Genomic DNA, 25,882 nt, shown 5'->3' on the forward strand with positions numbered 1-25,882 from the left:
TACAAGCAACAAGGCTAAAATTATTGACCTTGACAGCATGTTTTATTCCAGTTCGCTCCGACGGGGAAGGAAGAGTTGAGAAAGTACATCAATGATAGCCAGACTGCTAGGTGAAATGAAAGGGAGAAAGGAAAGGTTGTCACGACAAAAATGTGCATGAAAGTACAAAGCAGGAAAAGGGAAGGAAACAGGAAGCAGGAAAAGGGAAGGGAACACACATATGTCCTATCAAAGGACACGTGTGGAGTTTCAAAAGCGGCCAGCACGCTCCTCTCGGTCCTTCTTGTCTCGGGAGCGGGACCTGCGCTCACGGCTGCGGCTGCGACGCCTGCGCTCACGGCTTCGACTGCGGCGCCGTGGTCCCTTTGGACTCCGTGACCCCGACCGAGACCTGCATGCCACGCAATTTTGAGTAAACCGTAGCTAAACAGACGTATTAGGATGCTCCTCACAGCTGCTGCACAATTATGTACCAATCCATTTTAGACGACCAGTCCAAGGTAAAAACAGGCATAAATGTAATGAAGACTGCTGACTGAGTACTATCAACTAATTGCACTCTGCAACTTCTATCAATGTTCCCGGCAAGAATAATGTTATCCTTAAGTGTTTATATAGCACACATTCTAGCTGAAACTACAAAGCACAGTGTAGTGAAGCAAAACTAAGTAAATGAGTACATTCAAACTTGATGGCCCATGCATTAGCAAGGTAGGAATTTGTTACCAGGGTTGTTGGGGAGTAATTGGGCTCGTTGGCACACTAACGTCAAGGATGATCAATAGTGCAACCGTGTGAGAAAGAACGAGCACCCTTGCTTTAGTTGTTCCTTATCGCATTCCTGGGCCACTTGTTACCCTCTGCTATTTTGTAATTTCTGTATTATATTACTATGTTATGGCAGTACAAGAATGGGATTGTTCACTGACCTCCTGCGGCGCTTGCGGCCGTACAGTTCCCTGCGCAGCTCTCTTGAGATGGGCTTGAGGTGCATGAAGTTGCAAAAGCCGCTGCGAGTGCACTCCCTAGATATATAGAAAAGAAGGCAGCACCGGATGAAAATGCACATCCCCCCCAACCCCGCACAAGCTAGCCACTGACACCAAAAATGCTGCGCATGCCACCACTTCACTACTCGGGCCACCACTGTGGAATCGTGTCACCACTGTCGAATCGCATGAAACCCAAGCATTGCAGGCTGGTCTGTGGAAATTCCCTCAGACTAAATGTGCCTTTACTTTCATGCAAGGTCCTCGAAACTTAAGTAGAAAGTGCTGAACTTCCAATGTTGAAACTTATCTGCATGGAAGAATAATATATAGTTAACAACAGGACATGGTGCCCAATAACTGACTAGAAAAATGGGCCAGGCAAAATATACAGATATTGAGATTCTCTTAGAACAAAGAATTTACAGAATCTGTGGTGCCATATGCCTTGAAAATGACACAACGCCTCGTGTTGACAAGTAGCACTAATTGTAATTTGTTACTCTGCAATCCACAGTGCACAATGTTTGTACAACATGCAGAATATACAAACAAATTACCAACACAATAAGTCAAAGTGGCAGCCTATGTATCACTTTGAGCATTAGTGTTCTCTACGTAATTAAAGTAACCCTAAAAAATAATGTGTTTACTTGCAGCCCCCACACAATTAATTTATACAAGTTCAGCAAAAGTATGCCAAAGGTGCACAATGAATATCAGCACTTGCACAATAGAACAGATTTCTGGAAATTCAAACAGCTATGGCTACAAACTGTGTTAACAATTACAAACTTGTAATATTAAATTATGCCATCACTGCTTTAACTTTCTTTTTTTCAAAATGAAAAGTGCTGGCTTTAATGTGCAATAACATGCTAATAGTATACACATACAATGTCTTTATTAGGGCTGCTTCTCAGACAGACAAAAATTTTAAACAAAATAAGCAGCGAGTAAAATCCTGACCACCACTATTATTGCAGATGAAACACCCTTGCAGTTGCTTAGAAAAGTACACATGGAACCACACAGCATGAAAAGTGCAACAAGAAATAGAGAAAACTGCACACATGGGCATTTCTAGTGTGCTGTAGAGTATAGACATGCAGCCGATGCACGTTCAGAGATTTCAAGGTGTCACAAACACAACTTTCCAAAGCTTCCTGTACTAAACTGAACAAAGTGCATATGTACATAACAGGGCCATGAAACACCCAGGATGATGGCTTGAACAGTGTCTGGTACTATAAAACAACAGCCTGGTGGTGCTCACAATGCCCACAAGGCACACTACTTAATTGCCACTAAAAACAATGTCCAGGTAATAGCCACCAAGACGAGTGGCGAATCCTAATAAACAAAAAAGGATAATGTCTTCACAGACGTACAGAAACAAGCAAACAGCCTCATTGGCAAAATTTTATAGTCTCTAGTGTACTAAATATTTGGTGCACGTATTCAAACATTATCATGAAGCCCTTTTACAATATTATTCACATTGTTCAGACACTTTGTAACAATCATCCCTGGTAATATATAACATCATACCAAATTTTGTCAACAGTCTAGGCAGTAGTACAGCAATTAAGTGTAGTTACTAACTCATCAGACAAGCTTTGAACCTTGCCAAAGAAGCTTCAATTTGCAGCAGAAAAATGCCATAATTGTCACATGGAAAGAAACAGCACCAAAAAGCAATACACGCTAAAAGCCATTGCTGAGAAACAAATTCGGTGAAAGTGTGGCATTTCTGAAAAAAGAGGGAGAGAGAATATGTCGATGTGACATTGCTTGCTTGCTTGCTTGCATGGATATGTTGATGTCAGACAGCTTGATAGATTGTATAGAACGAAAATTGGCAATTTTCAGGCCCTTACATTTGGTAGCACCAAAGGCATGCCATGAGCCTTTTTTCGAACCTGTCTCATATTTATACCACAAGACACAAAGCACATTTTGCACGACTTGTACACTTCAGAAAATAGTAAAACACACTGAAGTTAACACATGCTTTTACAACAAGGGTACTATAAAATGCAGTCCTTTGGTGCATGGATTAATTCAGCAGTTAATTACGTAACTTGGTATTGGTTTACTACAGCACTGCTACATACATCAAATCCAGAAATTTATACAGTGGTTTTACATATTTAGCTGTGTCGAATAGTGTCATACTGTTTACAGACACAGTTATATGTGAAAGATGGAACAAATATCATGAGCTCAACAACGGATAGGTAATGAAATGGCCTTGTTCTTTGGCTATCGCTGAGTTAAAAAATCTTGAATGCAAGGAGATAAAAACCACGGAGCTGAAAAAGAAGATCCAGAAGCTGAAAAGCAAACCAGCAACTTCGGTGTCCCAGCTGGAGCTGAAAAACAAAGCTGAATGCGGGAGGGAAGGGAAGCGTACCGGGAAAAAGTTCGAACTGTTGACCAGCTAGAATTTTAGGTGACCTCAAGACGAGACTGAAATGGAAGATACGACGTCAGAAATGGCGGCATACCGATGACTGCTATTAGTGTGCTAAAAAAAAGATTAAGAGTCTCATGCGGCACTCCAAAGCTGAAACGAAACTGATGTGCTTTTACTAGTAGGCACCTAGGGGGATTCCAGTGCTCTTTCACCTGGGTAAAAAAACAATGAAAGCTGGAACAAAATGCTGCGGGAGAAAGACAAGCGAGGGCAGCCATAACTTCAACATTCAAGCCAGCTTTTCTTAGCAACCGCAAGGAGTTTCTGGCAAGACCTAGCAGGCAAAGGTGCAAACCTTCAATTATATATATATGTATATTTAAAAAAAAATCTGTACCGTACATGAAGAGTTGAAAGCTGGCCACGGGTACAACTGCCGCAACAACTTGACGCACCCACCCAAGGAAATACCACTTACTCAGTAGCTGCCGTGGAGCGCCAAGTCTTTGCTTTCAAGCTAAAAAGATAGAGCACAGAGTTACTCCTCAGAGTTTTGAATTGGGGCAGCAGGCTACCACCACTGCCATCTAATGGCTTCCGTGACAGTTAACTTATCGCAAGTGTATATTGAAGAAACTCACTTCCAATGCTTAAATGACAGGGGACAAAGGCATGGAATGCGTCACTAAATGAAATGAACCTAGTATTGTCTGAGAGAAAGAGAAATGGCTGTCAGTGATCAAGCCACAACTGGGGCTGGTCAGAAAATCTACAAATCGTACTTGAAGCCTTCACCTATCATATTGGCTTCATAAATGCATTTTCGTGCTAGTACCCACAGTTAATCTGGGTGATAAGTATAGATATATAACACCTCGACATTGTTATTCTAGGTGCTTTTCTATAGTACGACAATGTGAAAAGTTCTTGCCACAACTGAAGATACTAACTTTCCTTCAAATCCATAGGGTGCATCAGCCATCCCTGAAGCAAGTGAACTTCTAAAAGGTGCACAAAACATTAACTAACAAATGCATTGCCATCTGTGACTAAGCCACTAATGCTGGAAGCCACAATGTTTCCATAGTGACTAGTACACACACAGAGACAGACCATCGCACAATCACTAAAGTGCTCTATATCTGAAAGTTATTGTGAGAGCTCTATCCTAGAGACACCTTAATAGTCCCAGCAAAGCTCTTCCAAAAATGCTCATGCCTGTATCAACTGTGCCCTCCTCCTGAGAGCTGCACACCATCTACTGTAGCAGTTTCTGAAGCACATGCTGAATAGAAGCACATAGTCACTACGCCACACATAACAAGCTCGCCAATCTCCCCTTTCCTCTAGCATCTCAATTTCTGTGACAAGTGATGTTCTGCGGTCTGCCTCATTTTCTTCAGGACGCACGAACAGAGAAACCATGCTGGTGGAGCCTAAACAACCATGAATGCATTAGCCACGTAGAGTAAAACTGCCAGAATATTGCGAGGCTGCGCCGCAATGCTGCCCAACATCCATTAGACATGTTCAGAATATGACGGTCTTTACACAAGTGTGCAATATTCTTGCAGTAGGAAATGGCAGCTGAAATGATGAAGTGATCACTCTTGTGTGTTTTATCTCATAAGGTAATCGATTCCTACAATAATTGGAATATACTTGTGACTGAACAAAATTACACCTATTCACACCTGCCTGAAGCCACACATACGAGAAAAAAGCGTGCAAATGCTCATTTTTATGCGAGGTAGGTGAAATGCTAAGTACCTCGTGTAAAAAAAAAAAAAAAAAAACGGACAATATTAGCCAGGCAAACTATTGAAAACAGCTTGCACTCGCAAACCCTGCTATCAGATAATGACGCACCAAAAGAACCAACAGGTGACACCTTCTCCCACTCTTCCTGTGTCCTGCATTACACCTCATCCGAGTTGGTGGCCTAGCGTTCATACGTCAACATGGCAAATAGTAGGAAATACAACCACCTAGTGAATAAAACTTCCGAAAGCACAGGACCACCAGAGCACATCAAGCAGGATAACAAAACAAAATGACATATAGATAAGGTGAGGATGATTCACGCGTTTAACTGTCCTTTTGCCAACATAATGCTCCGAGCTTCAACAAATACTTTTACGTCAATTGGAAAAGGACCACTCGAATGTGTGACAGTATCAGGAAATAACTGGACTCCCTCAAAAACAGAAAAACTTTGTACCTAACAAATACTTCAACTGAAATTTACAGACAAGCTGGTTATCACACTTTTCCCCTAGTACACAACTTTCCACCACACGGCAATTATGTTGGTGTGCGCAAAAACCAATTTGAAGAAAACTGATTGATATGTGGGGTTTAACGTTCCAAAACCACCATATGATTACGAGAGACGCAATTGGAAGAAAACTAGGCAACAGTCATTTCCTCAGTCGGAAATATTATACAAAGAAAACAAACTCATAAAATTTGTGAAGATGTGTCGGACAGACCATCAGAGATGGAGAAACTGGAGAGAGAGAGAAACAACATTTATTTACGCATCCGGCGTGCGGGAAGTCACCGGCCACGGAAACTGGAGGGATGCCTCAAAGAAACACCAAAACAGCAAGTTTAATCTCCTCTGCCGAAGCTAATTGATATCTAGAAATACATGAACACTGTATCTAAAACCAAGAAAGTTCCTGCATCACAAGCTTGTTTTATACAGAGAATTATTCTTTTCACAAAAGTCTTAGAACCTTAGCTACTTACCTGAAGACACTCCTTTACTCCTAAAGTAGCATGTACCTACTACAAATAAATTGTGAGGAACTACAGCTACTGAAAGTTAACAAAAGCTGGCAGTGATCCTGGAGCCATATGGGCAGGTAGGTGTCACTAAAAACTGGTAAATGGTATATACTATTATATAGGGCTGAGCACACAACATGCCCCTTTGTGAAAAAGTGTAATGGCCAGAGTAAAAATGTCTGAAATACGCTTACCCATAAAATTTGAATGAGCGTCTTTCATGCAGAGCACGCCTTTTGCTTCAGTTATACGAAGACGCAGATTGACAGTGAATATATTTAAGGCAATTTTTGTCACAGCCTCATTTTGTACACGCTAATGTACTGTCAGAAATGTGACCAAATGCAACCAAAAACCAACTTGAGCAACATTTACACCATAAGGAGAGTACGGTTTAACTTAATAATGACCTAGACGAGCTGCTCGAATGCACCATATAACAGACTGCATATGCTGAGCACAGCTGCAATCAAAGGTCTATTAAAATGAGTAAGTTGCCATGTCCCCTAGTGTGCATTACCTTTCATTAATAGAAGTATATAATAAAGATGATAAGTAAATAAATTAATATAGATTGATGGATATGTGGCGTTTAACGTCCCAAAACCACTATATGATTATGAGAGACGCCGTAGTGGAGGGCTCCGGAAATTTAGACCACCTGGGGTTCTTTAACGTGCACCCAAATCTGAGCACACGGGCCTACAACATTTCCGCCTCCATCGGAAATGCAGCCGCCGCAGCCGGGATTCGAACCCGCGCCCTGCGGGTCAGCAGCCGAGTACCTTAGCCACTAGACCACCGCGGCGGGGCTAAATTAATATAGAAATGCTTTCTCTGTAGGTGTGGATATTTAATCTTAGATTAGCGTGCACATTCAAATTGATGGTCATTTATGATATTTAACTAGCAAATTGCAGTACGATAGTTTTTTTCTCAAAAAAGGCTAAGCTTTCATGGCAAAGTTTATTTTTCCTGCAATTATCGTTTGCATCAAAGATTTCTTACAGTTTGCAGCAGCAACACTCAATGCTGGCTTTACTGGTTAAACTTCATTCAACCACGGTTTTTCATTGTCCATGGAAACTAAAATGTTTTGTAAAGAACAAAAAAAAAGGTAAACTTTCGCCAAGTAAAGACAAAGCTTGAAACAAAATGATGTGTAGCCCAGTTTAAATGATTACTGTAGAAATGTGTATAATGTGTGCATTTCTAGCAGTTTACTACACATAGTTTCGGGATGTCACAGGTCACTCACCCCATCTCGTACTGGCGACAGCAGGCCTCACGAAAGTCAGTGACTGGTGACAGCTCTGAATAGATTGGGTGACCAGCAAACCACCGATTGTTCAGATCTGCCACAGCCTTCTCAGCATCTTCTTCCCTGCGAAACTGCACAAACAAGATAAACGCTCACTGATAGTTGTACAATGATCAATCTTGAAGGTTGCTATTGGCTATTGAAATCACACATGTACACTGTCGTTCTTTATGAAAGGGAACATGCAAACACGTGGCCTGTGCTCTGTGGCGGCTGCTTACAGCACCATCAACCGACAAGTGAAGAAAGCAGGTTCGCTTTTCGCGTCATCTATGGCCAAGCAAAATAATGAGTTATGGCCGGTAGACAAGCGCTGCTAGATTACGTTCCCTGATCGCTCGCGCGGTGAGTGATATCGGGCGATTACTGCAGCTTGCGCCGTGGTCGCGAACGTTTGATATGTTGGCAGTGGACTACGCACTGCAGGCGTGAGCAGAGAGAGAGTGCAATCTAGCAGCGCTTGTATACCGGCCATAACCCATTATTTTTTTGGCAACAGATGACGCTGAAAGCGAATGTGTTTCCTTTTGCTGTTGGTTGATGGTGCTGTAAGCAGCCACCGCAGAGCACAGGCCATGCGTTCGCGTGTTTCCTTTCATAAAGGACGACAGTGTACACCAATAGCTCCTTCGACGAGAAATGCGATTCAAGAAACACCATTTTTTCGCCAAAATTACATATGACTTAATTTTCATTTGCTTTCACAAGTTTGCGTTCTATATTTTCACACACACAAAAAAACTGAAGATCGTAATTACCCTCAAAGCAAGTTAATTGTTTTGAAAAAGCACCGCGGTGGGTACTAAGAAAACATAAATGTGCTCACTGTCTAGAGTCCCCTGGAAATTGTCACCTCGTTGCTTGCCATTGCATTTCACATGATTGATTGATAGGTGGGGTTTAACGTCCCAAAACCACCATATGATTATGAGAGGCGCCGTAGTAGAGGGCTCCGGAAATTTCGACCACCTGGGGTTCTTTAATGTGCACCCAAATCTGAGCACACGGGCCTAGAACATTTCCGCCTCCATCAGAAATGCAGCTGCCGCGGCCGGGATTGCATTTCACACGAGGGGTTTAGTAAAGCCACATGCTCAAAATAACCATAACTGCCAATCTCTCATGATGCAAAAAAGCATATTAAAAAAATATTCTTTCAACATAGATGAGCTTTCACACCTTTAAAATGCATTTTTCTCAAAATCCTTTTTTGGACACTGCTTAAGCTTAAACCCCTGTTACACGTGGCAACTGAAGTTCACTTTGAGCGAGTGTACTTACGCTCACGAAGTGTCATTTTAGCGGCTCGCTGCTACACGACAAAGCGAAGTGTACTTTGGAAATGATGGCTGTGGCGATTGACGGATTTGTAGCACAACGTATACTTGTTATTTTTGTGCAAGTGTACGTTGAAGTAAACAATGTGACGAACGCAGCCATTGCTGTGCATGTGCTGCCACATGGCCCTAGCAGACGTGGCCGCAAACAGCCCGACGGTGTAAGTAGCAAGGTTATTGTATTTTATGACTTGTTTTATACATAACAATATCTATCATAACAAAAACAATGGTTTAAATATAGTATGAGCACTGCTTTAGGCAACAGCGTCTTTCTGTACAAGCCACTGGTACCGAGGCTACACACATCACCGCAGCCGTCAAAGTGAAGTGAGGTTGGGGAACACACTTATTGGCAAGCGTACTTTGCAGCGAGTGACATTAAACTTGCTTGTGTGAGAGCGCGCAAATGACACTCGCAGCTAAGTGCACTCTGAAAGTGCACTTAAGTTGCTACGTGCGACAGGGGTATTAGACATCATGTTTTTAGTACTTCTGATAGTGTGAAGGCCAACATATATATTTTTTTCTCCTCCCAGCAATAGAGTGCTACCCAAGAATGATTATGACAGATGTAAAGGTTCTAAAAAAAAAACTGTGTGCAAACCTGCACACAAAGAAGTCGGGAACTCACAAATGCCTACCAAGCGTGGAACAGGCTACATGAATTTGGGAGCAGGTAAAAGGGCCTTTTTAAGCAGGCTTGAAGCATCCAGAAAGACATTTTCGAGCAGGCTTGGAACAGCCGTAAACGTCTTTTCGAGCAAGTTTAGAGCAGTAAAGAACGTCCAGAACAAATGCAGCCCCATTACATAGCACTTGTAAAGCAACACTAACGCGCAAAACAATTTTTCACGCATTGGTAAAGTACCATTTCACAATCCCGAAAACACCCCTCTCTTACCGCGACACGATGCTTGGTAAGCGAGAAAACGTGCGAAAAGAAAATGTGCATGGTGACGCCACCTTGACATTCCCGCACCAAACAACATGACGTAAGAAATTTTGAAGGCGTCTACCGGGAGCTACGTAGCTTCCAATCGACAATAATGAAGTACATCGGGAGGGTGCCATAGACTTAGCATACGAAGTTTCAGAAAATGTCATCAAGCCAATGACATGAAAATACCGAAAATACATTTTGAAGTTTCTTACACCACGCGCGGAGATTTTGCAGCTAAATCTAAATATGAAACTTCAACCTCGATTTTCTCAGCTAATAATAAACTTATGATAATGAAACATATTGCATTAGACTTCTCAGAATACAGTTGGTCAATTGAAACCAAGTTATTGTTTCTCTTTGTTGTCCCCTTAAGCTAAAGTGTTCGATAGACTTATTATTGTGATTGCAATTATATGGACACACTCGATGAGTTTTTGCTGTCATCGTCATATCCTGTATAATGACCACTGATAATATGCATCTGCGCATCCCATGTTCTGCCCAGGGGTAAAAGCGCGAAATCGTCACTGATGAACCTTGCTGAAGCAGAGATCATGCGAGTCGACCCGTAACTGTCGCCCCAAGAGCGCATGCAATAACACGACTCGCTCAAGAGGACTGTCATTGAAGCAGAGAAGAAACAACCCACCCGTCTTGAACGAGCATGAGAAGATGCGAGGTGAAGAGGGGGGTCAAGTAGCTATTGCGAACTTTATTTCTGAGGGCACGGCCACGTTCACCGGGGCTCACGCTAGCTCGGCAGCCATAAGCGGGCGGCTCGCATACACTCTTACGTGCTGCACTCTCATCGCGAGAAAACTGTGCTAAAAGTGTTACTGTCCTTGGAGTGGCTGTATTCTCTTACACCAGCGTATTGTAGAGTTATGCAAGATCAAATCCAGAAGGGTTACCTGCCAGCCAGATAGCCTTTTTGCCCTTGCGGCAAACCTACAATTCTTATGGCTATGCACAGCTGCCAATTTTTCAAACCTGAACGCACAAGCGTCAACAGCAGAGTCGATAAGCACCATATAACAGAACACAGCGGCAAAATGAACAAGAATATGTGCATGCTCGATGAGCAGTCCTGTGCGCCTGGTAGGTGTTCCCTGAACCTGCCTTCGCTGGACTGTTCCGGGAACCCCACACCAACCCAACTTCTTTTGAGCACCACTACCCTCATACTTTTCTTCGTTGGTGAATTCTCCCATCAAGATCAAGTTATATGAAAAAAAAAATCAGTTTCACCGCAAGGGTGAAGCAATAATTGTGATAGGAACAAATTGTAATGTTATACAAAGTAAAGCTGGCAGCTAACACTTTTGCATCCTATATTGTGCAACTCTACACAACGCTGGTGTAAGAGAATACCGCTGTGCCAGGGAGAGATGCTCTTTTCGCAGTCTTTTAGCGATGAAAGCACAACACACAGCACGCGGGACAGCAATGGTGACCACGCCCTTCGAATTAAAATTTACAGCTGCTGCTTGAGCGATCATAGCCTTGACGAAGCCGAAACTACTATATATATTTCTATGAAACAGAGAACACTATGTTTTAGCCACATTTACCAGCACGGGCCTTGACGGGTATTGCACGCTGCAGCACAGTGCGGTGCTGATAAACGAGTTTTGTGCAACAAGGGTGGTTTGGCACAGGACGGCGCACAGTGACGCAACTGTTCTACCTGACCTACTATAACAACTGAAAGTGCCGACAATAGCAGAAAAGAAAGTAGACACGAAAACTTATCTGTGTATGCCCACGCAATAGGCAAACTTATCATGGTCTAAACTGTTAAGACATTTGATTTCATTTTTATGCAAGTTATTCGACAGTTGGCTCAAGCATGCGCTACTACTATTGCACCGGCACAGGAATGAAGAAACGCGCCTGACGATTGAGTCGTGGCTTGTCGATAGTGTATGCATGAGCCAACCGTCAATTAACCCGCATAAAGATGAAATCAAATTCGGTGCATGAACGAGAAGCTCTGAGAAGTTAATAGGAGACTTTGTGCCCCCCATGCAGTGCCTTTAGTATGCATAATTGAACTGTGAACATTTGCAAATTTAAGGAAATGAGCATTCACACACCAATCACATGCACTCAATTCTCGAAACGCCACTGCTTGCACACGTGTAGTCTTTGAACACTGCTGTGTTGGTCATGGTGCACACATTTTGCTCCTCTGGCGACTTACGGTAAAAAACGGCAGTCTGACCCGCCCTGCATAGGCGCCCATGTTTCCCTTAATTAACGCGTAATCTCAACCACTGTACCGTGAAGTGAGTGTGCATGTGAGGACACAAGCAAGTTTATGTGTAATGACCTCGAACAATTATTTTCATTTTCAAAACATGATTTCACCTTGTTTGGCAAAACTGTGGCGCAGAATAGTGGAAATGTAGATGTGGAGCAGGTAGGTGCAACTGGCACAGCTATCGCATTACCGCACGTGTGTCATGTTTTTTGGGAATTATTCACACTGTCCGTAGACGGTCGCGCCGCACATTGGATAGAGAGAAAAATACCTCAAGGAGGATCAAAAGACGCTGCAGCACTTTCACGTGGCTAGTGCAGAACCTGCCACCTCGTGCCATGCAGGCAGAGGGCTTTTGTTAGCCTTTCTTACAATCAAGTGGCGATACCCAACACACGAGCACCGCATCCCGAGACACAAACCAGTTAAAGGATTTTCAGTTAAAGGATTTTCATATTCATCCTAGCGAAATATCCCAATGTAAACTGCATAATGATTGGATGTGTGGTAATTTGCAGGCAAGCCTGCGCAGCTACAATACGGTTGATGGTATGCTGTCCTAAGAAGCAGAGGTGGGAGAAAAAGAAAAGACGAAATGGACACGTGTAAAAAGAAAACTCGTGCACGCACGCTAAGTTTAAATGTTCAAGATCAATTTCCGTGCTCTGAGCGCTATTCAACAATCATTTACGATGTAACAAAGTCATCTTGGTCGAATCTTATGTGTTTTGTATTCGACGCATACGACAAACTAGAGCAACGGCGGGCAGTTTCTTTGGGATGAATAAAAGAAATATGTAGTACCAGCCACACCTCTGCGTCCACTAGGTACACAAGAAAAAAACAGGGAAGCGAACAAAGGCTACTAAAGCCCGAATTTTAGCAACGCTAGACATAACTTTTGTTAATTTCAACACCTACGTACAACCTTGTGGACCAAAGTAGACACCCTTGAGTCCTTGCTAATCAATCTCGAGCCAGACTTTGTATGTAGCAGTCAAAGAGGCTTGGCTCACACAAATCATTAATGATAATCAGCTAATTCCACCTAATTACAGGATCGTATGAAAATACAGGCCAACGCGAGGTGGAGGCGCTGCCCTAATAATCGACAAACGGATTTTGTTCAAACCACTGTCTCAAATTTATTACTTTAAAGCGGTAACTTGTGGGTTATATGCTGGTTCGCACACCAACACTGTCGGCTGTGCCTATCGTAGCCCTACAGCGAACGGTGACGTCATCTACAAACTACATAATTACCTTCAACGCCACACATCAAACAACAAACTCATCCTTGATTGATATGTGGGGTTTAACGTCCCAAAACCACTATATGATTATGAGAGACGCCGTAGTGGAGGGCTCCGGAAATTTAGACCACCTGGGGTTCTTTAACGTGCACCCAAATCTGAGTACACGGGCCTACAACATTTCCGCCTCCATCGGAAATGAACAAACTCATCCTACTTTGGGACTCCAACTTACCAGATATAGACTGGAAATTCCTACTTTTCCGTCATTCTATTCTGAAATAATCAACAACTTGGTGCTGCACTTTAACCTACGTCAAGTTGTTGATGAACCCACGTGCACTAATGGGTCTACATCAGACACTTGATTTAGTTTTTCTGGGTGAACACTTTCTTTAAAAAAGATTTAACTTACAAATGCTGGATGGCATATCCAACCACAACCCTATGTACTGTTCTGTGCATATACATGGTTGAGACAGAACAGTATATTCAACTGCACCGCAACTGTCGCAGCAGGAAGAACTGATGTACGCACATGATTAAAAAAAAAAAGAAAGACGTCTCAGCTGTGGCGGCCACTTTTCGAGAGATTTCAGATACCATCCATATAATCGGCAGATTAGATGGATATTCGGGAGTCTTCTGGATAATTCGGAAGAGTTGGCAGGTATGTAATACGATCTCTAATTGCAAGTCCATGAACACTTTTGCAGAATCAATGCAAAAAGCGCTGATTACCACACAGATGCAGCAGCCATTCTGTTGTCGTTTTCCTCTTAGAAATTACACTTTACTGTGCAGTGTCATTTTCCAAACAGCATATCAGCCGTTTTCTTTTAATTTTTTTCTCTAAAGGCAAATGCATAAGTATAGTGTAATGCTGTGCTTATTTTAATGTACTTAAATGCATCAAATGCACCTTTCTTTTTTTTACTGATGTGTACGTATCTTTAGATGCCAAATATTGTGCAAAGTATTCTAATTTTTTACTGTTGTTCGAGGTGTTGATATTTTTAATGCCATTTATTTATTTTTTGTACATATTAACGAGAATACGAGATTATATTTTAATACTACACTAAGTGTACTTAAGGGGGCACACGGGCCTTGTGTGAAACATCTACTGCTATTGCTGCTAGAGCAATAAACATACAGGTAATATGTAATTTAATGTGCTGATTATGAATACGCAACTAGTTTTTGTGTCCTTATGCAAAAAAAAAAAATTACCCAGCTTTTCTGTTTTTCATTTCTGGGATGACTGGCAAAAAATGTAATACAGTAAGAAAGCTAAATGTTACATTTATATATTTCTGAATTCCCAATGAATGCAAGAAGCATAATTTCTTGTTTCTACACTTATTTTATCCCGAGTTACAAAAGTTAAAACACTAAACGTAAAACATGAATTCGCTGTCTATTGTTCGTCCAGATTTTCAAAATTTTACACAGAGAAGGAACATTGTACTATAGGCGTCTTGCACTCTTTAGAAGCCTAGCTATCAGATAAAAAAAATCCTATTAGAATTGGGTGATTAGAAGGGTAACAACAACCCCCCAGAAAAGTGGAGACAGCCCAAAAATGTGTTCTGAGAAAAATGGGAACTAATGACCATGTGATCCCCTCTGCCTCCGCTTAGCAGCTGCCTGAAAGGCTACTGAAGACCCCCTCTTTCTCGCTGCATCGACAGTTAGTGCACTTCCTGCAAGTGAAACTAGATAGTTAATGAAGTAAATATTCTCTCTTTGCAAAACTATACATTCTACAAGCCTAGAATTTTGTAAAAACGTGCAGAAAGATGGCCTGAATGAAATACCAACAAAATTGAAAAATCTGTTTTTTCGCTATTTTTTCACTTTCAAGACCTATGCGCCCCCTTAAATGCATTGACTGTGGCTGAATGGGTCTCTTTCTCCGTTTCGTCTTTTATATGTATGTATCTGCAAATGTGCATTGTCGTGCGAAATACTTAATTTTTACTGTTCAAACTGCTGTGGCTATCTGTGGACGCTATTATATATTTATTGCAGCTGTCTCGAGGTGGTCTTGTTCTAACTGGTTTTCAGTGTATTATTCAATTTTTGTTTTGCTCACTTTTTTTATCACCTTCTTATGCGACGCCTTAACATGCATTCCTCCTCCAATTATCTTGAATGTGATTGGCAATATTGTTGAAGAAATAAATAAATTTTTGTCATGATATGCTTTTATATGTTAGTAACTGCAGAGTACTTCCTAATTTCCCCCAAGTGCCCAACCCTTCGCCCAATAAACTTGTATCTTTTCTTGCAAGACTTCAAAAACTACCTAAAAAAACTGCCGGTAACGGTGAAGGATTTAATTGTTTCACTGGCTGAATAATCATGATAAATAAAAAAAATCATAACATTCTATTCACATGGTCTAAATCATACAACTTTGGAACTCCTCAAATTACCACGAGAGATGAGGGAATTCCTTCATCACTTTACAGCTTGAAGCCATTTGTTTTCGCGATAAACAAAGCATTGTGTATGGCATGGATGATGCATTTCTACCCCTTTCTTCTTTGTAAACTGCCCATGACCCCTTTCAAGACACCAAGTATGCGAGCTGGGTCACATCACAATACATGAAAAAGATTCAAGCCGCTGTTTATATGGTAGATACGCAAATGATGTGTACCATCACAACATTTATTCACGGGTAACTGGCGTGACATCAGCAGACACAAGGAGGTCAGTGCCGTGGAGAATCGAGGCACTCCATGCTCGCAAACGGTTCTTCACCTTCACCCCCATATAGATGGTTGTTTTACCTACCAATTTCTATTGATATCCCCTTCATTTCGCACATAATTGCAATCTATTTCAATGTGGCATGTGATGCTGTGTAATGAAAAGCCTGGCGTGATTACATTTTTCACAAGTTCTACAGCACGCTTGCCCTACAACTCACTTGCTATCTTTCGGCCACCCTGTAAGTTTACTTTGCCCTCAACTTATAGGCCGCGGACATTGCGAATATTTAATGTGTTATGATACACCGAGCACAAGAAAGTTAATTTTTATTAATTACTATAACAAACAAATTAATGTATTGACATTTTTGTTGTAATAAAATAATGAGTGCCTTGGAACAACTTCACATTGTCTTGATTCATTGACACAGTTCTTGATAGGTGGCACCTGAAATGTTGGTCTACAAATATAAATATGGTTTTTTGACACTGAGGCACACCTATGAAATTCTCCATTATTTAGGCTTGTTTTAATGGGAATCTCCTGTAATACATCAAAATGGAGGGTATGAAGTAGAGGTTTTGAGTGCACCGCACTTGACACAGTTAACAAGCTTCACTCACCTTGACATAAACATTGCCGACAAGATGGTCACCAAGGTTATCACACACGTTCATCTCTTCAATCTCTCCATACTGTGATGAGAGAAAAACGGCATCAAGGTCAGAGTGCCAGGCAGCTAATAAACAAGCAGTGCCAAAAAAAGTTAAATCAATGATGATGTACATGCAGAGCAAAAACTAGGCAATGGCATTTGCACTTCTGTTACACACATCTGTGCACTGCTATTACTTCTTGTTTTGAACTCCCCCCCTCCCTCCTTTTTTATTTCTTAATGCTTTGGCTTGTGACTTGACAGCAGATCAGGGCTTGCAACTACATTCAATAGGTTATTCATGCATACAATCGGGCTTGAGTGAAAGCCCCACGCACAAAGGGTGCATTAACACTACGCTAATTTTGTATATTCATCCTCAAGCAATTTTATAAAATTAACGAGAATACCCAAATGAAATGAAAATATATGACATACCTTGTCCTCTAGCTCAACAAAGACATCCTCAAAGAAGTTGTCAAAGTGCTCCTGCATTTCCTCTTCAGTCATGTTGGCCACTGGAATTATTGAGCAAATAGTCGTGAGATACAAGACTCTACTTGCACAAAATTTAGTGAAATGATTTCATAATCTTCCACCTCACATATTTATGGAAGCATAGAAGGCACTGAAGGTATTATTATTCACACATTATATTACACACATCCCCCCTCGAGCAAGTTTTTTCGTCTATTTGCGATTTCTTTTACTTCATCACTCGTACATGAATGGAAAAATAACTAATTTTTATCCTGTTTACCGAGTCCTAAGCTTGGAATTAAAATAACTCCTCCACCCTTTTATTTCCTTTCCTTTGTAAGGAAAATCAGATTCTAGGATTTTCAGTTGTGAGCGAGCCCAATTAAATTTTGACTACCTGTGGTTCATTAATTTCACCTATCATAGCATGGCCACTACGGCAAAGGATGGAAATTGTACCCCTGTACAACAACTATTGAAGTCTTGATATCAAATTTCAAAATCGAAATGAGCCCTTATTCGATTGCTTGGTGCGCGTGAGTCCTCTAGGCAAAATTCGAATCGCGTCCGTCGCATGGTAGTTATGTTATTTCAACGGAGAACAGCGTACGAAAAATGGAGCGCCCCTGCAACATAGACACTAGTGCTAAGTGTTTGGTGCAATGCATTCCACGCATATCATCCCGAGTGACGGTGCACTAGTAGCGATTACGTCTACAATCTGAGTGTTTTACAGCAAAAGCTGTTATGAGATCACAACTCAGGTAATGCGCAGTTGCGTGTTGTCCGCCACCGCCGGTGTCCGTAACCACATCGCGCGAAATGAGAAAAAAAAAAACAAAAAAAAAAACCTTGCACCAATGACACAGTGGGGCTTGAACCTGAGTCCGCTGGGTCCCAATGTTCTACCACTGAGTTACGCCGGTTGTTGCAAACTGTTGTCAAACTCGCCTTAGGCAGGCATGACCTAGCACCAATGGCACAGTGGGGCTCGAGCCCGGGTCCGCTGGGTGCCAGCCCAGTATTCTACCACTGAGCAACTTCGATGCTTGTGACTTGATGTCAAGCTTGCCTTAGGCAGGCTTGATGTCGGGAAAGCAATCGCGTTAATACGACTGATAAGGCGTTTTACAACAACAGAAGAACAACCAGTTGTCGCACAATGCGATTAGCATAACGAGTGCGCCGTCCAATGCTCCAACCCATTACAAAAGCTTGTCCTTGTTTTCCTATTAACTGTGGCGCATACTCGCTTCAGCCATACTTCCTGGTCGTCAGCCACTGCATGGACAACTGACACAAAATTCCTAGCAAGTGTTTAGCGGATACCACGCGTCTCAGAAGAATGACGAAAATTAGCATAGCGAATGCCAGCCTACTACCCAAAAGCTTATTATTAATGCCCTAGTGGGTACCAAGCAAGTGTGCTTGCAGTAGTTACTCAATGAGTGTTTTGAAAAGGCTCTGAAAGGCTGCTCTTCTAGCTTTCGCTGCGACTGTGCTGCGCCTACCGCACAGGCCTGGAATTTTATATCCTGGTGCCAATAGGCGTCAAAGCCTCAAAACACACTCGTCATGTCTGATTTTCGTTGTACCACTTTGAATAATTTCGCTAAATTACCAAGATGCTGCCCATAAAAAGATCAGCGAAAGAAATTGGCATGATTCAACGAGTGCTCAACAGTCACCGCATCAGGGAACCGTTGTGAATTGCAGTTGACTGGTTCGAAACGCAGAAAAAGTGCAATTAGGGAGTCTTTTCACTACCCGTATGTTGCACGCCAACACAACCACAAGCTATCAAAGTGGAGTAGCGCATAGACAGACATCATCGCTAACAACTAACACGCAGGTATGGTTAATAGTGACTTTTAGTTCATTTGTAGACTTCTTTGCGTCCGCACACAGCCGATGCCACCGTGAAAGGCTTGATAGGCGGGGCCATCTGGAGGTACAAAAAAGAACTTTGCAGTAAGGAACGTTTTCTATTTCTTTGCTGGTGCGCTTCCCCTATACTGTTATTCCACTGACCCCTTTGCGTATAGCTGAATGCTGTGCCCACCACACACACATCGATATAGCTAATTTAGACATGAGCGAGCCTGGCCGAAGCATGTATCCTTGGGCACCTCCTCATTGCTGCTTCCAGCAGCATCCATTTGGGAATCACTATTCTGCAAAGGGTCTATCGAAACGAAAACGATTTGAGACGCCACAAATCACGACAATTCCAAGCTCCAGACTGTTGTATTCTACCCTAGTTGAGATTTTATATGACGACGATGGCAATGCAGGTGACAAGGCATGACTGAATATGTGTGCCCGGTAAACAAAATGTTTGCGGAGCAGCTGAGCCTGACGTAACTTTTCTGTGGAGAAGTTGTCAGCTGTGGTAAGGTCTGGAAGTGACCGCGAGATAGCGCCACTGGTAGCGCTCCCAGCGCTAAAAATGGCTGGATTGCCAGCAGATTTGAATCGTGCTAGATACCAGTGATATAAATCAATAAAAGTGATAGTTATTCGTCCTTCAGTTGTGTTATAGGTCGTGAATCTCTACTAGGGCTACTAGGGATAGCTACGCATTGACGGAAAAATCTTGACACGAGTAAATTTGATGCCAGTGCTCCTTTAAGCCACCATGGCCCAACCAGTTCATTTAGTGAATCATTACATTGTAATGGTCTTTATTGTGGCATCTTTCATACCTCCAGACAGCACACACAGTTTGATTCGCAAGCTACCATCTACCAAGTTTCCAAAAAATACAATGGCAGCAGTTGAATTATGCTTCACATTCACAGCCAAGGCTTCACATTCACACCCAGATGTTATATGCACTGTGAGGGTGTGCAAATATTCGAGTTTCAAACTTGAATCTAATAATACCTAATTGAATATTTCGATTAAATTTTTGTATGGGTGGTATCCAAAGTCAAGAAAAATTTGACAAAACGAATATCTCAAACACCAATGGTGGAACTTGTACCCCTGTCACACTTAAATCTAATGTTATTTATAATAAATGACATTTAGTGGACCTAATGTCATTTTGCTTGCGTGCTATTACACGATGAAAACAAATCTCATTTTGAAATGATGACAATGACCTTCGCCCTCCTCAGCCAAAGCTTTGAGAGAAAAATCCATTAACACTAGCATGTAACATGCGTGTACCTACAAAAATTTTTGTGGGTAAAAGGTACTCCTACAATATAAACGCGGCCATTTTACAGAACTTCCAATAGCTGCACAACACACTCGAAAACCAACATGGCCAACGATATGACCGAACCATATAACAGAGCGCGAGTACAGTGAACTGCAGCAGGGTTCAAGACTAACTTCCCGGTACCAGAAACGAGACGGCGGCAGCAATTTCATGTAGTTACAACCTTGGCCACCGCAACACATGCAATCGAACGATCAACATCCCCGATACAGGCAACAACGACATCAGAACATAAATAAAACATGGCCAGCGTCCAGCCGCTGTTGTTGAGAGTAGCTTTTTTTCAAAAACTTTCACGCATGCTATTATGTTATCAAAGCAGTAATAAGTTGATCTAGTAAGGAATAAGACATTTACAAATGATAGAAGTTATGTATACATAAGTTAACAGCCATCTCTGTAAATGTCGCTGGCGTTGCGACTACTCATTCAATCTGAAATCGAATGCTAATGTGTTTCAGGAACTCATTCGACCGAAAATGTCATTTTTATCAAATGACATACATTACTTTCCCCGTGTGACAGCAGACAAATGACATTACAAACATTTAAATGACATCAGATTTGCCCTGTGACAGGGGTATTTGTTAGGGTGGGGTGGCTAAATCTAACACTGTCATTGGCCTTTCGATAAACTTTCGCCAATATCCATCCTGGTTAAAAAATTGAATGCCTGTTTATTTAAAAGATTATGCCATTTCTGCACATCGTAGCTTCAGCAGCCAAAGCCAGATAGACTGGGAGACTATCGAACTGGTAGCATGAAAATTAGGCCTTACAGTCAGGGGTTTCAAAAATACTTCTATGAGCCCCAGGTTCCAAGAAAGAATGGTCTATTGAAATACTGGGAAGGGCACGGAGATGCACTTTATCCAGGCATTGCCCAAGTTGCTTTGCCAAGCCTGCTTATCCCTATACCATTATGGTGCCTATACTGAAGTGCCTTATATTACAGTGTCTCCTGCGATCAAAGGAGACACTGTAATATTACGGTGACAAAGCTTGAAGCCAGGTCATGTGGAACAGCTTGTGTTCGATACTCAGTGACACATATTTTCTTGGCATTGAAGAAAAAGCTACAGAAGTGAAGCTTCTGCAAATGTAGCCCTACACGAAATAGTCCGACAAGGCGCACACTATCAGTGTTTCGTGTAGACGCAGATGCTGCTTAGTGTTTAAGATATATTTAAAAAGGAGGGACCTTTTCGTGCATCCGAAAATGCTGCAAAATTAAACACAACTGTCTTACTGGTGTGTGCTGCGTATTGTCTCAAATCGCTCCACACAGAAAATAAAGGAGGCACTTTTGTATTTCATGTTGAATATACGGGCGCTGTTGTGGAACTACATTCACTGGCAGTAGAATGCGTGTGATTTGGTTTAGTAGTTTTCGCTTTGAATGCCAAGAAAAACTGTTGCCTCGTATAGGGGGTATTCACTTGACATCATCCACAAGGTGTACTAGCGTCGTTCCAGAATGCCACCATCTTGGCAGTCTCTGTGGTTCGATGCGTTTATGGTGGCTGTGGTGACACTGTGAAGCTATCTGTTTTTTTTTTTTTTCCGTTTCCCTGGTGCACCTGTGGACTGCAATGGATCTAAGTGCATACACAAGCGAGTCGGATAAACCTGTGCGATAACGCTACTTGGAGAAGGTGCATCTGTGTGGCGACACAGACCTACTCGAACTTCAAGCGCTGAACTTGATTGATTGATTAATATATGGGGTTTGACGTCCCAAAAGTACCATATAATTATGAAAGACGCCGTAGTGGAGGGCTCCAAAAATTTCGACCATCTGGGGTTCTTCAACGTGCACCCAAATCGAAGCACACTGGCCTACAGCATTTCAGTCTCCATCGGAAATGCAGCCGCCGTGGCCGGGATCCAATACCGCAACCTACAGGTCAGCAGCCAAATACCTTAGCCAGTAGACCACCGTGGCGGGGCGGTGCTCAACTCCAACGCGATGTTAAACTGCTGCCACGAGTCGGCTTCACGGACATAAAGAGGATAACCTTGTTCACATGACAAATTTAGTGTCATGTGATCAACTAAAAATTTACAAATCCATGGAGGGTCGCAACTATTTTACGAGCGCATGGGTGCAGCAGACGGGTGTGAAGGTTTTCCCCAACAGCACAATTACAGTGGTAGACGGAAAGGTAACTTCCCTCGTCCACTAGTAATCCCGTTTATGGTGCCGTGCGAGCGTTGTGTTGATACTGTAAACACGGTAACAGGATGTAATGGCATAAAAGGAATCGCAGCCATCGCTGCAGTAGCTTTTTTCTTCTTAACAACCGTTGCGTACCGTGCTTTGTGTAGCCGAATAATCGCAGCTGTTAACTGCAGGCGTTAACATTCTGCTGTACAGCACGATTGCTGTTGTCGGAAAGGTAAGCCGACTTCCGCTTTATTTCTAATCGCATTTTTTCTGGCGTGCTAGCGCCGATGAATCCGCTAGACGCGGTCATGGGATGACTGGGCAGGATGCCTCGGCGGTTATTGCGACTAAACCACTCCATCCTCCGCCGTGCTTTTACATCTGCGGCCTTCTGGCACTGACTTTTCAGCACTTCTGGCATGCAACCACTGCAAACGCCGCGTTTCCGCAAATGCAAATAAACTCGTTCAAAGGATTTTCACATCATAAATACGCACCGCTTACAAGACACTGCTCTGTGTGAGCTAAGGAGCACTACTTGCACAGTAGAGAGATTCGACACTTTTCTTACAACGGGCAGACAGTAAAGACAGAGCGCATACAGAACGCAGCCTGGTACTGCGCTCCCGAACAGCCGGACCGCCAAAATGGCGTCGCTGCCCGACGATGCTATTGCCACCTCGCGAATCAAGGTTCAATGCGCACCCCCTATAGCATGATGATCTGTAGGCTCTTGGTGGCAGTCTGTCACAATGTTTTGCACTGAATAACATGAGCAGATTTCATTACAGTAAACTCCTATAAACGAAACTCTCTTAAATGAAATTGCTGCTTAAATGGGCCAACTGCCTGCAAAAACGGGGTTAGAAAACTCCTCTATGGGAGAGACGACAACAGGCTGGGAAGGGGCGCTTTGTTGCTATCATTACGCTTCCATGCTGCGTGCCCTGTCGGATTAAAGAGCCCGACAAAGGGAGCTCGCGTAATTGATGTCACCCCTCTGTGGCACCATGTACGTGTCCTGTGTCGTGTAGGTATGAGAGTAATGAGTCTTGTCGAGGGGAGTGCCAAGTTTGTTGTGTATGGGGAGCCTATATGAACGGCCGGTCATGTAGGCGCCCTGTTGTGTGGCGGCAAACATACTTAGGAACATGTTTGCCGGCATTTGTTGATAGGGCTGTTACCGCCATACACTTTACATCAAAGGAATTTACTAAATTCTACAAGTGTACAGCCCGGAGTCTTCCCGATGGCTATTCGGTTGCCTCACGGCGTTACACAGTAGACGTTTCTAATTTTTGAAGTAACCAGTGGGTAGTCCACAGCTACAGGGGTCAATAAACCTGTCCAGAATGTCATAATGGCATGCTCCGGCACCCTCTGGCACCATTAATTTCAATATCTAGTTGTTGACAGCCCACACTTAAGCATTTAGCCTTGGCAGCTTTGCATATGCGAGAATTTTGGTTATTTCAAAATAGTGGCAATCAGAAAACATCGTCAGTGCAGTCCGAAGCACGCCTTTTCGGTGTTTTAGACAAATGTGCTTACCAGTGACCGGTACTGTACTACATTACGCATGGCAACACACAACTCGCCAGTGAGACGAACACGCGCTCTTTGGTCTCTTGCCTAGGTGATCTGATGGTCGCGGGACAGAATCCAAGGCGGTATATGTTTGAGACCGGTGTGCTGAGATTTAGGCGCATAGTATGAACCCCAGGTGGTCGAAATTACCGCAGCCCTCCACTGAGACGTCCCTATTAATCTGATCTGCTTTTGTGATTTTAAACTCTGACAAATATCATTACTCTTCATAGTTGTGACGCGATGTGAACTGGTGAAACGCAGAAGAAAACCGGGTGCCGCGACGCAATGGAGCAAACTGTCAATCAAGCCGCCAAGTTAATGAACTATGCAGCGTGGATGATGACCACAAAAATGTAAGATAACTTGGAATAGTCCTAGCAAACCATAATGTAAACAAAACACTTTTTTTTTGTCACGTGACCTCAAACTTGCTAGACAAGATTGAGCCATTTGCAGTGCCATTTGAAGCCGATCGCAGTACAAATGACGTGAGCTGCTGAGGTTCAAATATAGACTCTCCCGTTCAGGAATCAGGTCCTTGGTTATCCTTCACAATGGTGATCAGTGTTGCTAAATGTCAGAGAGAAAAGTTAGCTAAATGGCACCTTAAAAGTCAAAAATACAGCAGGGTGCTAATAAGTCGCTGGTTTTTAAAAGTCAAAAATACAGCAGGGTGCTAATAAGTCGCTGGTTTCTGGTGTATTATTCCAGGTGCCGGCACTACACGCGCAGCCCCTACTTTGCCGACACATGTATCGCCGGCACGACAGCTGAAATGGGCGGCAAAAAAATCACATGGCTATGGGCAGCCAATAGGGAAGAACTGCCGGCAACTTTTTTCCGGTATAATATGGCGGCTGCCGGCACCATAGGCACGGCCACAATACATGACACCGTGGGGGCAAACAAAACTTACAATGCGATCCGTCAGCTGTCTGGGCCGAGTTCTGTGGATTGTGGTAGAGGTTTTGCAGTAGAACAGTCTGCAAAAAAACAGGAAAGAAAATTAGCCGGACATACTTGCGCTGATGCGCTATCTCCAGTTCGCGACGGTGCCGGCAATTCACCTGACTAAACGTAGGTTTGTTGTGGATCCTCGAGCATCTGTCGCCATGTCGACAGGCTCCAATCTTGAAGTAGAAGGAGCAGTTGACTCTGCGGAGAGAAAACGGCGAACAGGTTCACGACAAAAAGGTTGCGATACGCATTGCAAAACGCGACACCTTAAGAGAACAGCACGGTAAGCAGAATAAAAGCGCGACCTATGGTATCTACATAAAATAAAACAAACTAAACATACGATACTCCGCAGAATTAAAGCCAACCCCGAAGAGATAAAATACAACCACAAGGGGTGGCGGCGCAATGAAAGCCCCAGAGCGGCGGATCCCGCTGAAACGTAGACAATTTGTTTGTCCGTATTCCCTAAAAATAACAACAGCTGCGCCAATCCTGAACTTAGGTGCGGTAGCTCGTTCAAAAAGGTGAGATTTTGTTCACCATAATTGCAAGCAAATGCAGGTAATTATAAACTTACTTGTCTTTTTCTGTGCCGAAAATCGAAGCCAGATACTCCGCCATTTTGGACTGGCAATTTTTGATACTCGGCTACTTAGGACTGTTCTTACCTGTTGTGTTGCGCAGTGACAGCTGTATAAAGGTGGCGCCACAAATGTTAAGATATTACTTGAACAAAGACATTGCTTGAAGGTAACA

General features: G+C 42.8%; 1 protein-coding gene across 2 annotated transcripts; it reads right to left on the reverse strand.

Annotated features, from left to right (window-relative positions):
* Nucleotides 1–20: 20 nt before the first annotated feature.
* U2af38 (U2 small nuclear riboprotein auxiliary factor 38) lies at nucleotides 21–25,832 on the reverse strand. 2 transcript variants are annotated; one of them, XM_037422469.2, is made up of 9 exons: nucleotides 25,704–25,832; nucleotides 25,234–25,321; nucleotides 25,083–25,149; nucleotides 17,139–17,218; nucleotides 16,669–16,740; nucleotides 7,460–7,593; nucleotides 3,887–3,925; nucleotides 930–1,025; nucleotides 21–391 (listed from the first exon to the last, which is right to left on the reverse strand). In XM_037422469.2, exons 1-9 carry the CDS (start codon nucleotides 25,745–25,747, stop codon nucleotides 250–252), a joined length of 762 nt encoding a protein of 253 aa, XP_037278366.2. In that variant the 5' UTR covers nucleotides 25,748–25,832; the 3' UTR covers nucleotides 21–249. The 2 variants fall into 2 exon arrangements, with proteins under 2 accessions (XP_037278366.2, XP_037278367.2); XM_037422470.2 differs by lacking the exon at nucleotides 3,887–3,925.
* Between the last annotated feature and the right edge of the window lie 50 nt (nucleotides 25,833–25,882).

This window comes from Rhipicephalus microplus, chromosome 4 (assembly GCF_043290135.1).
Source record: "Rhipicephalus microplus isolate Deutch F79 chromosome 4, USDA_Rmic, whole genome shotgun sequence".
Taxonomy (NCBI): Eukaryota; Metazoa; Arthropoda; class Arachnida; order Ixodida; family Ixodidae; genus Rhipicephalus; species Rhipicephalus microplus.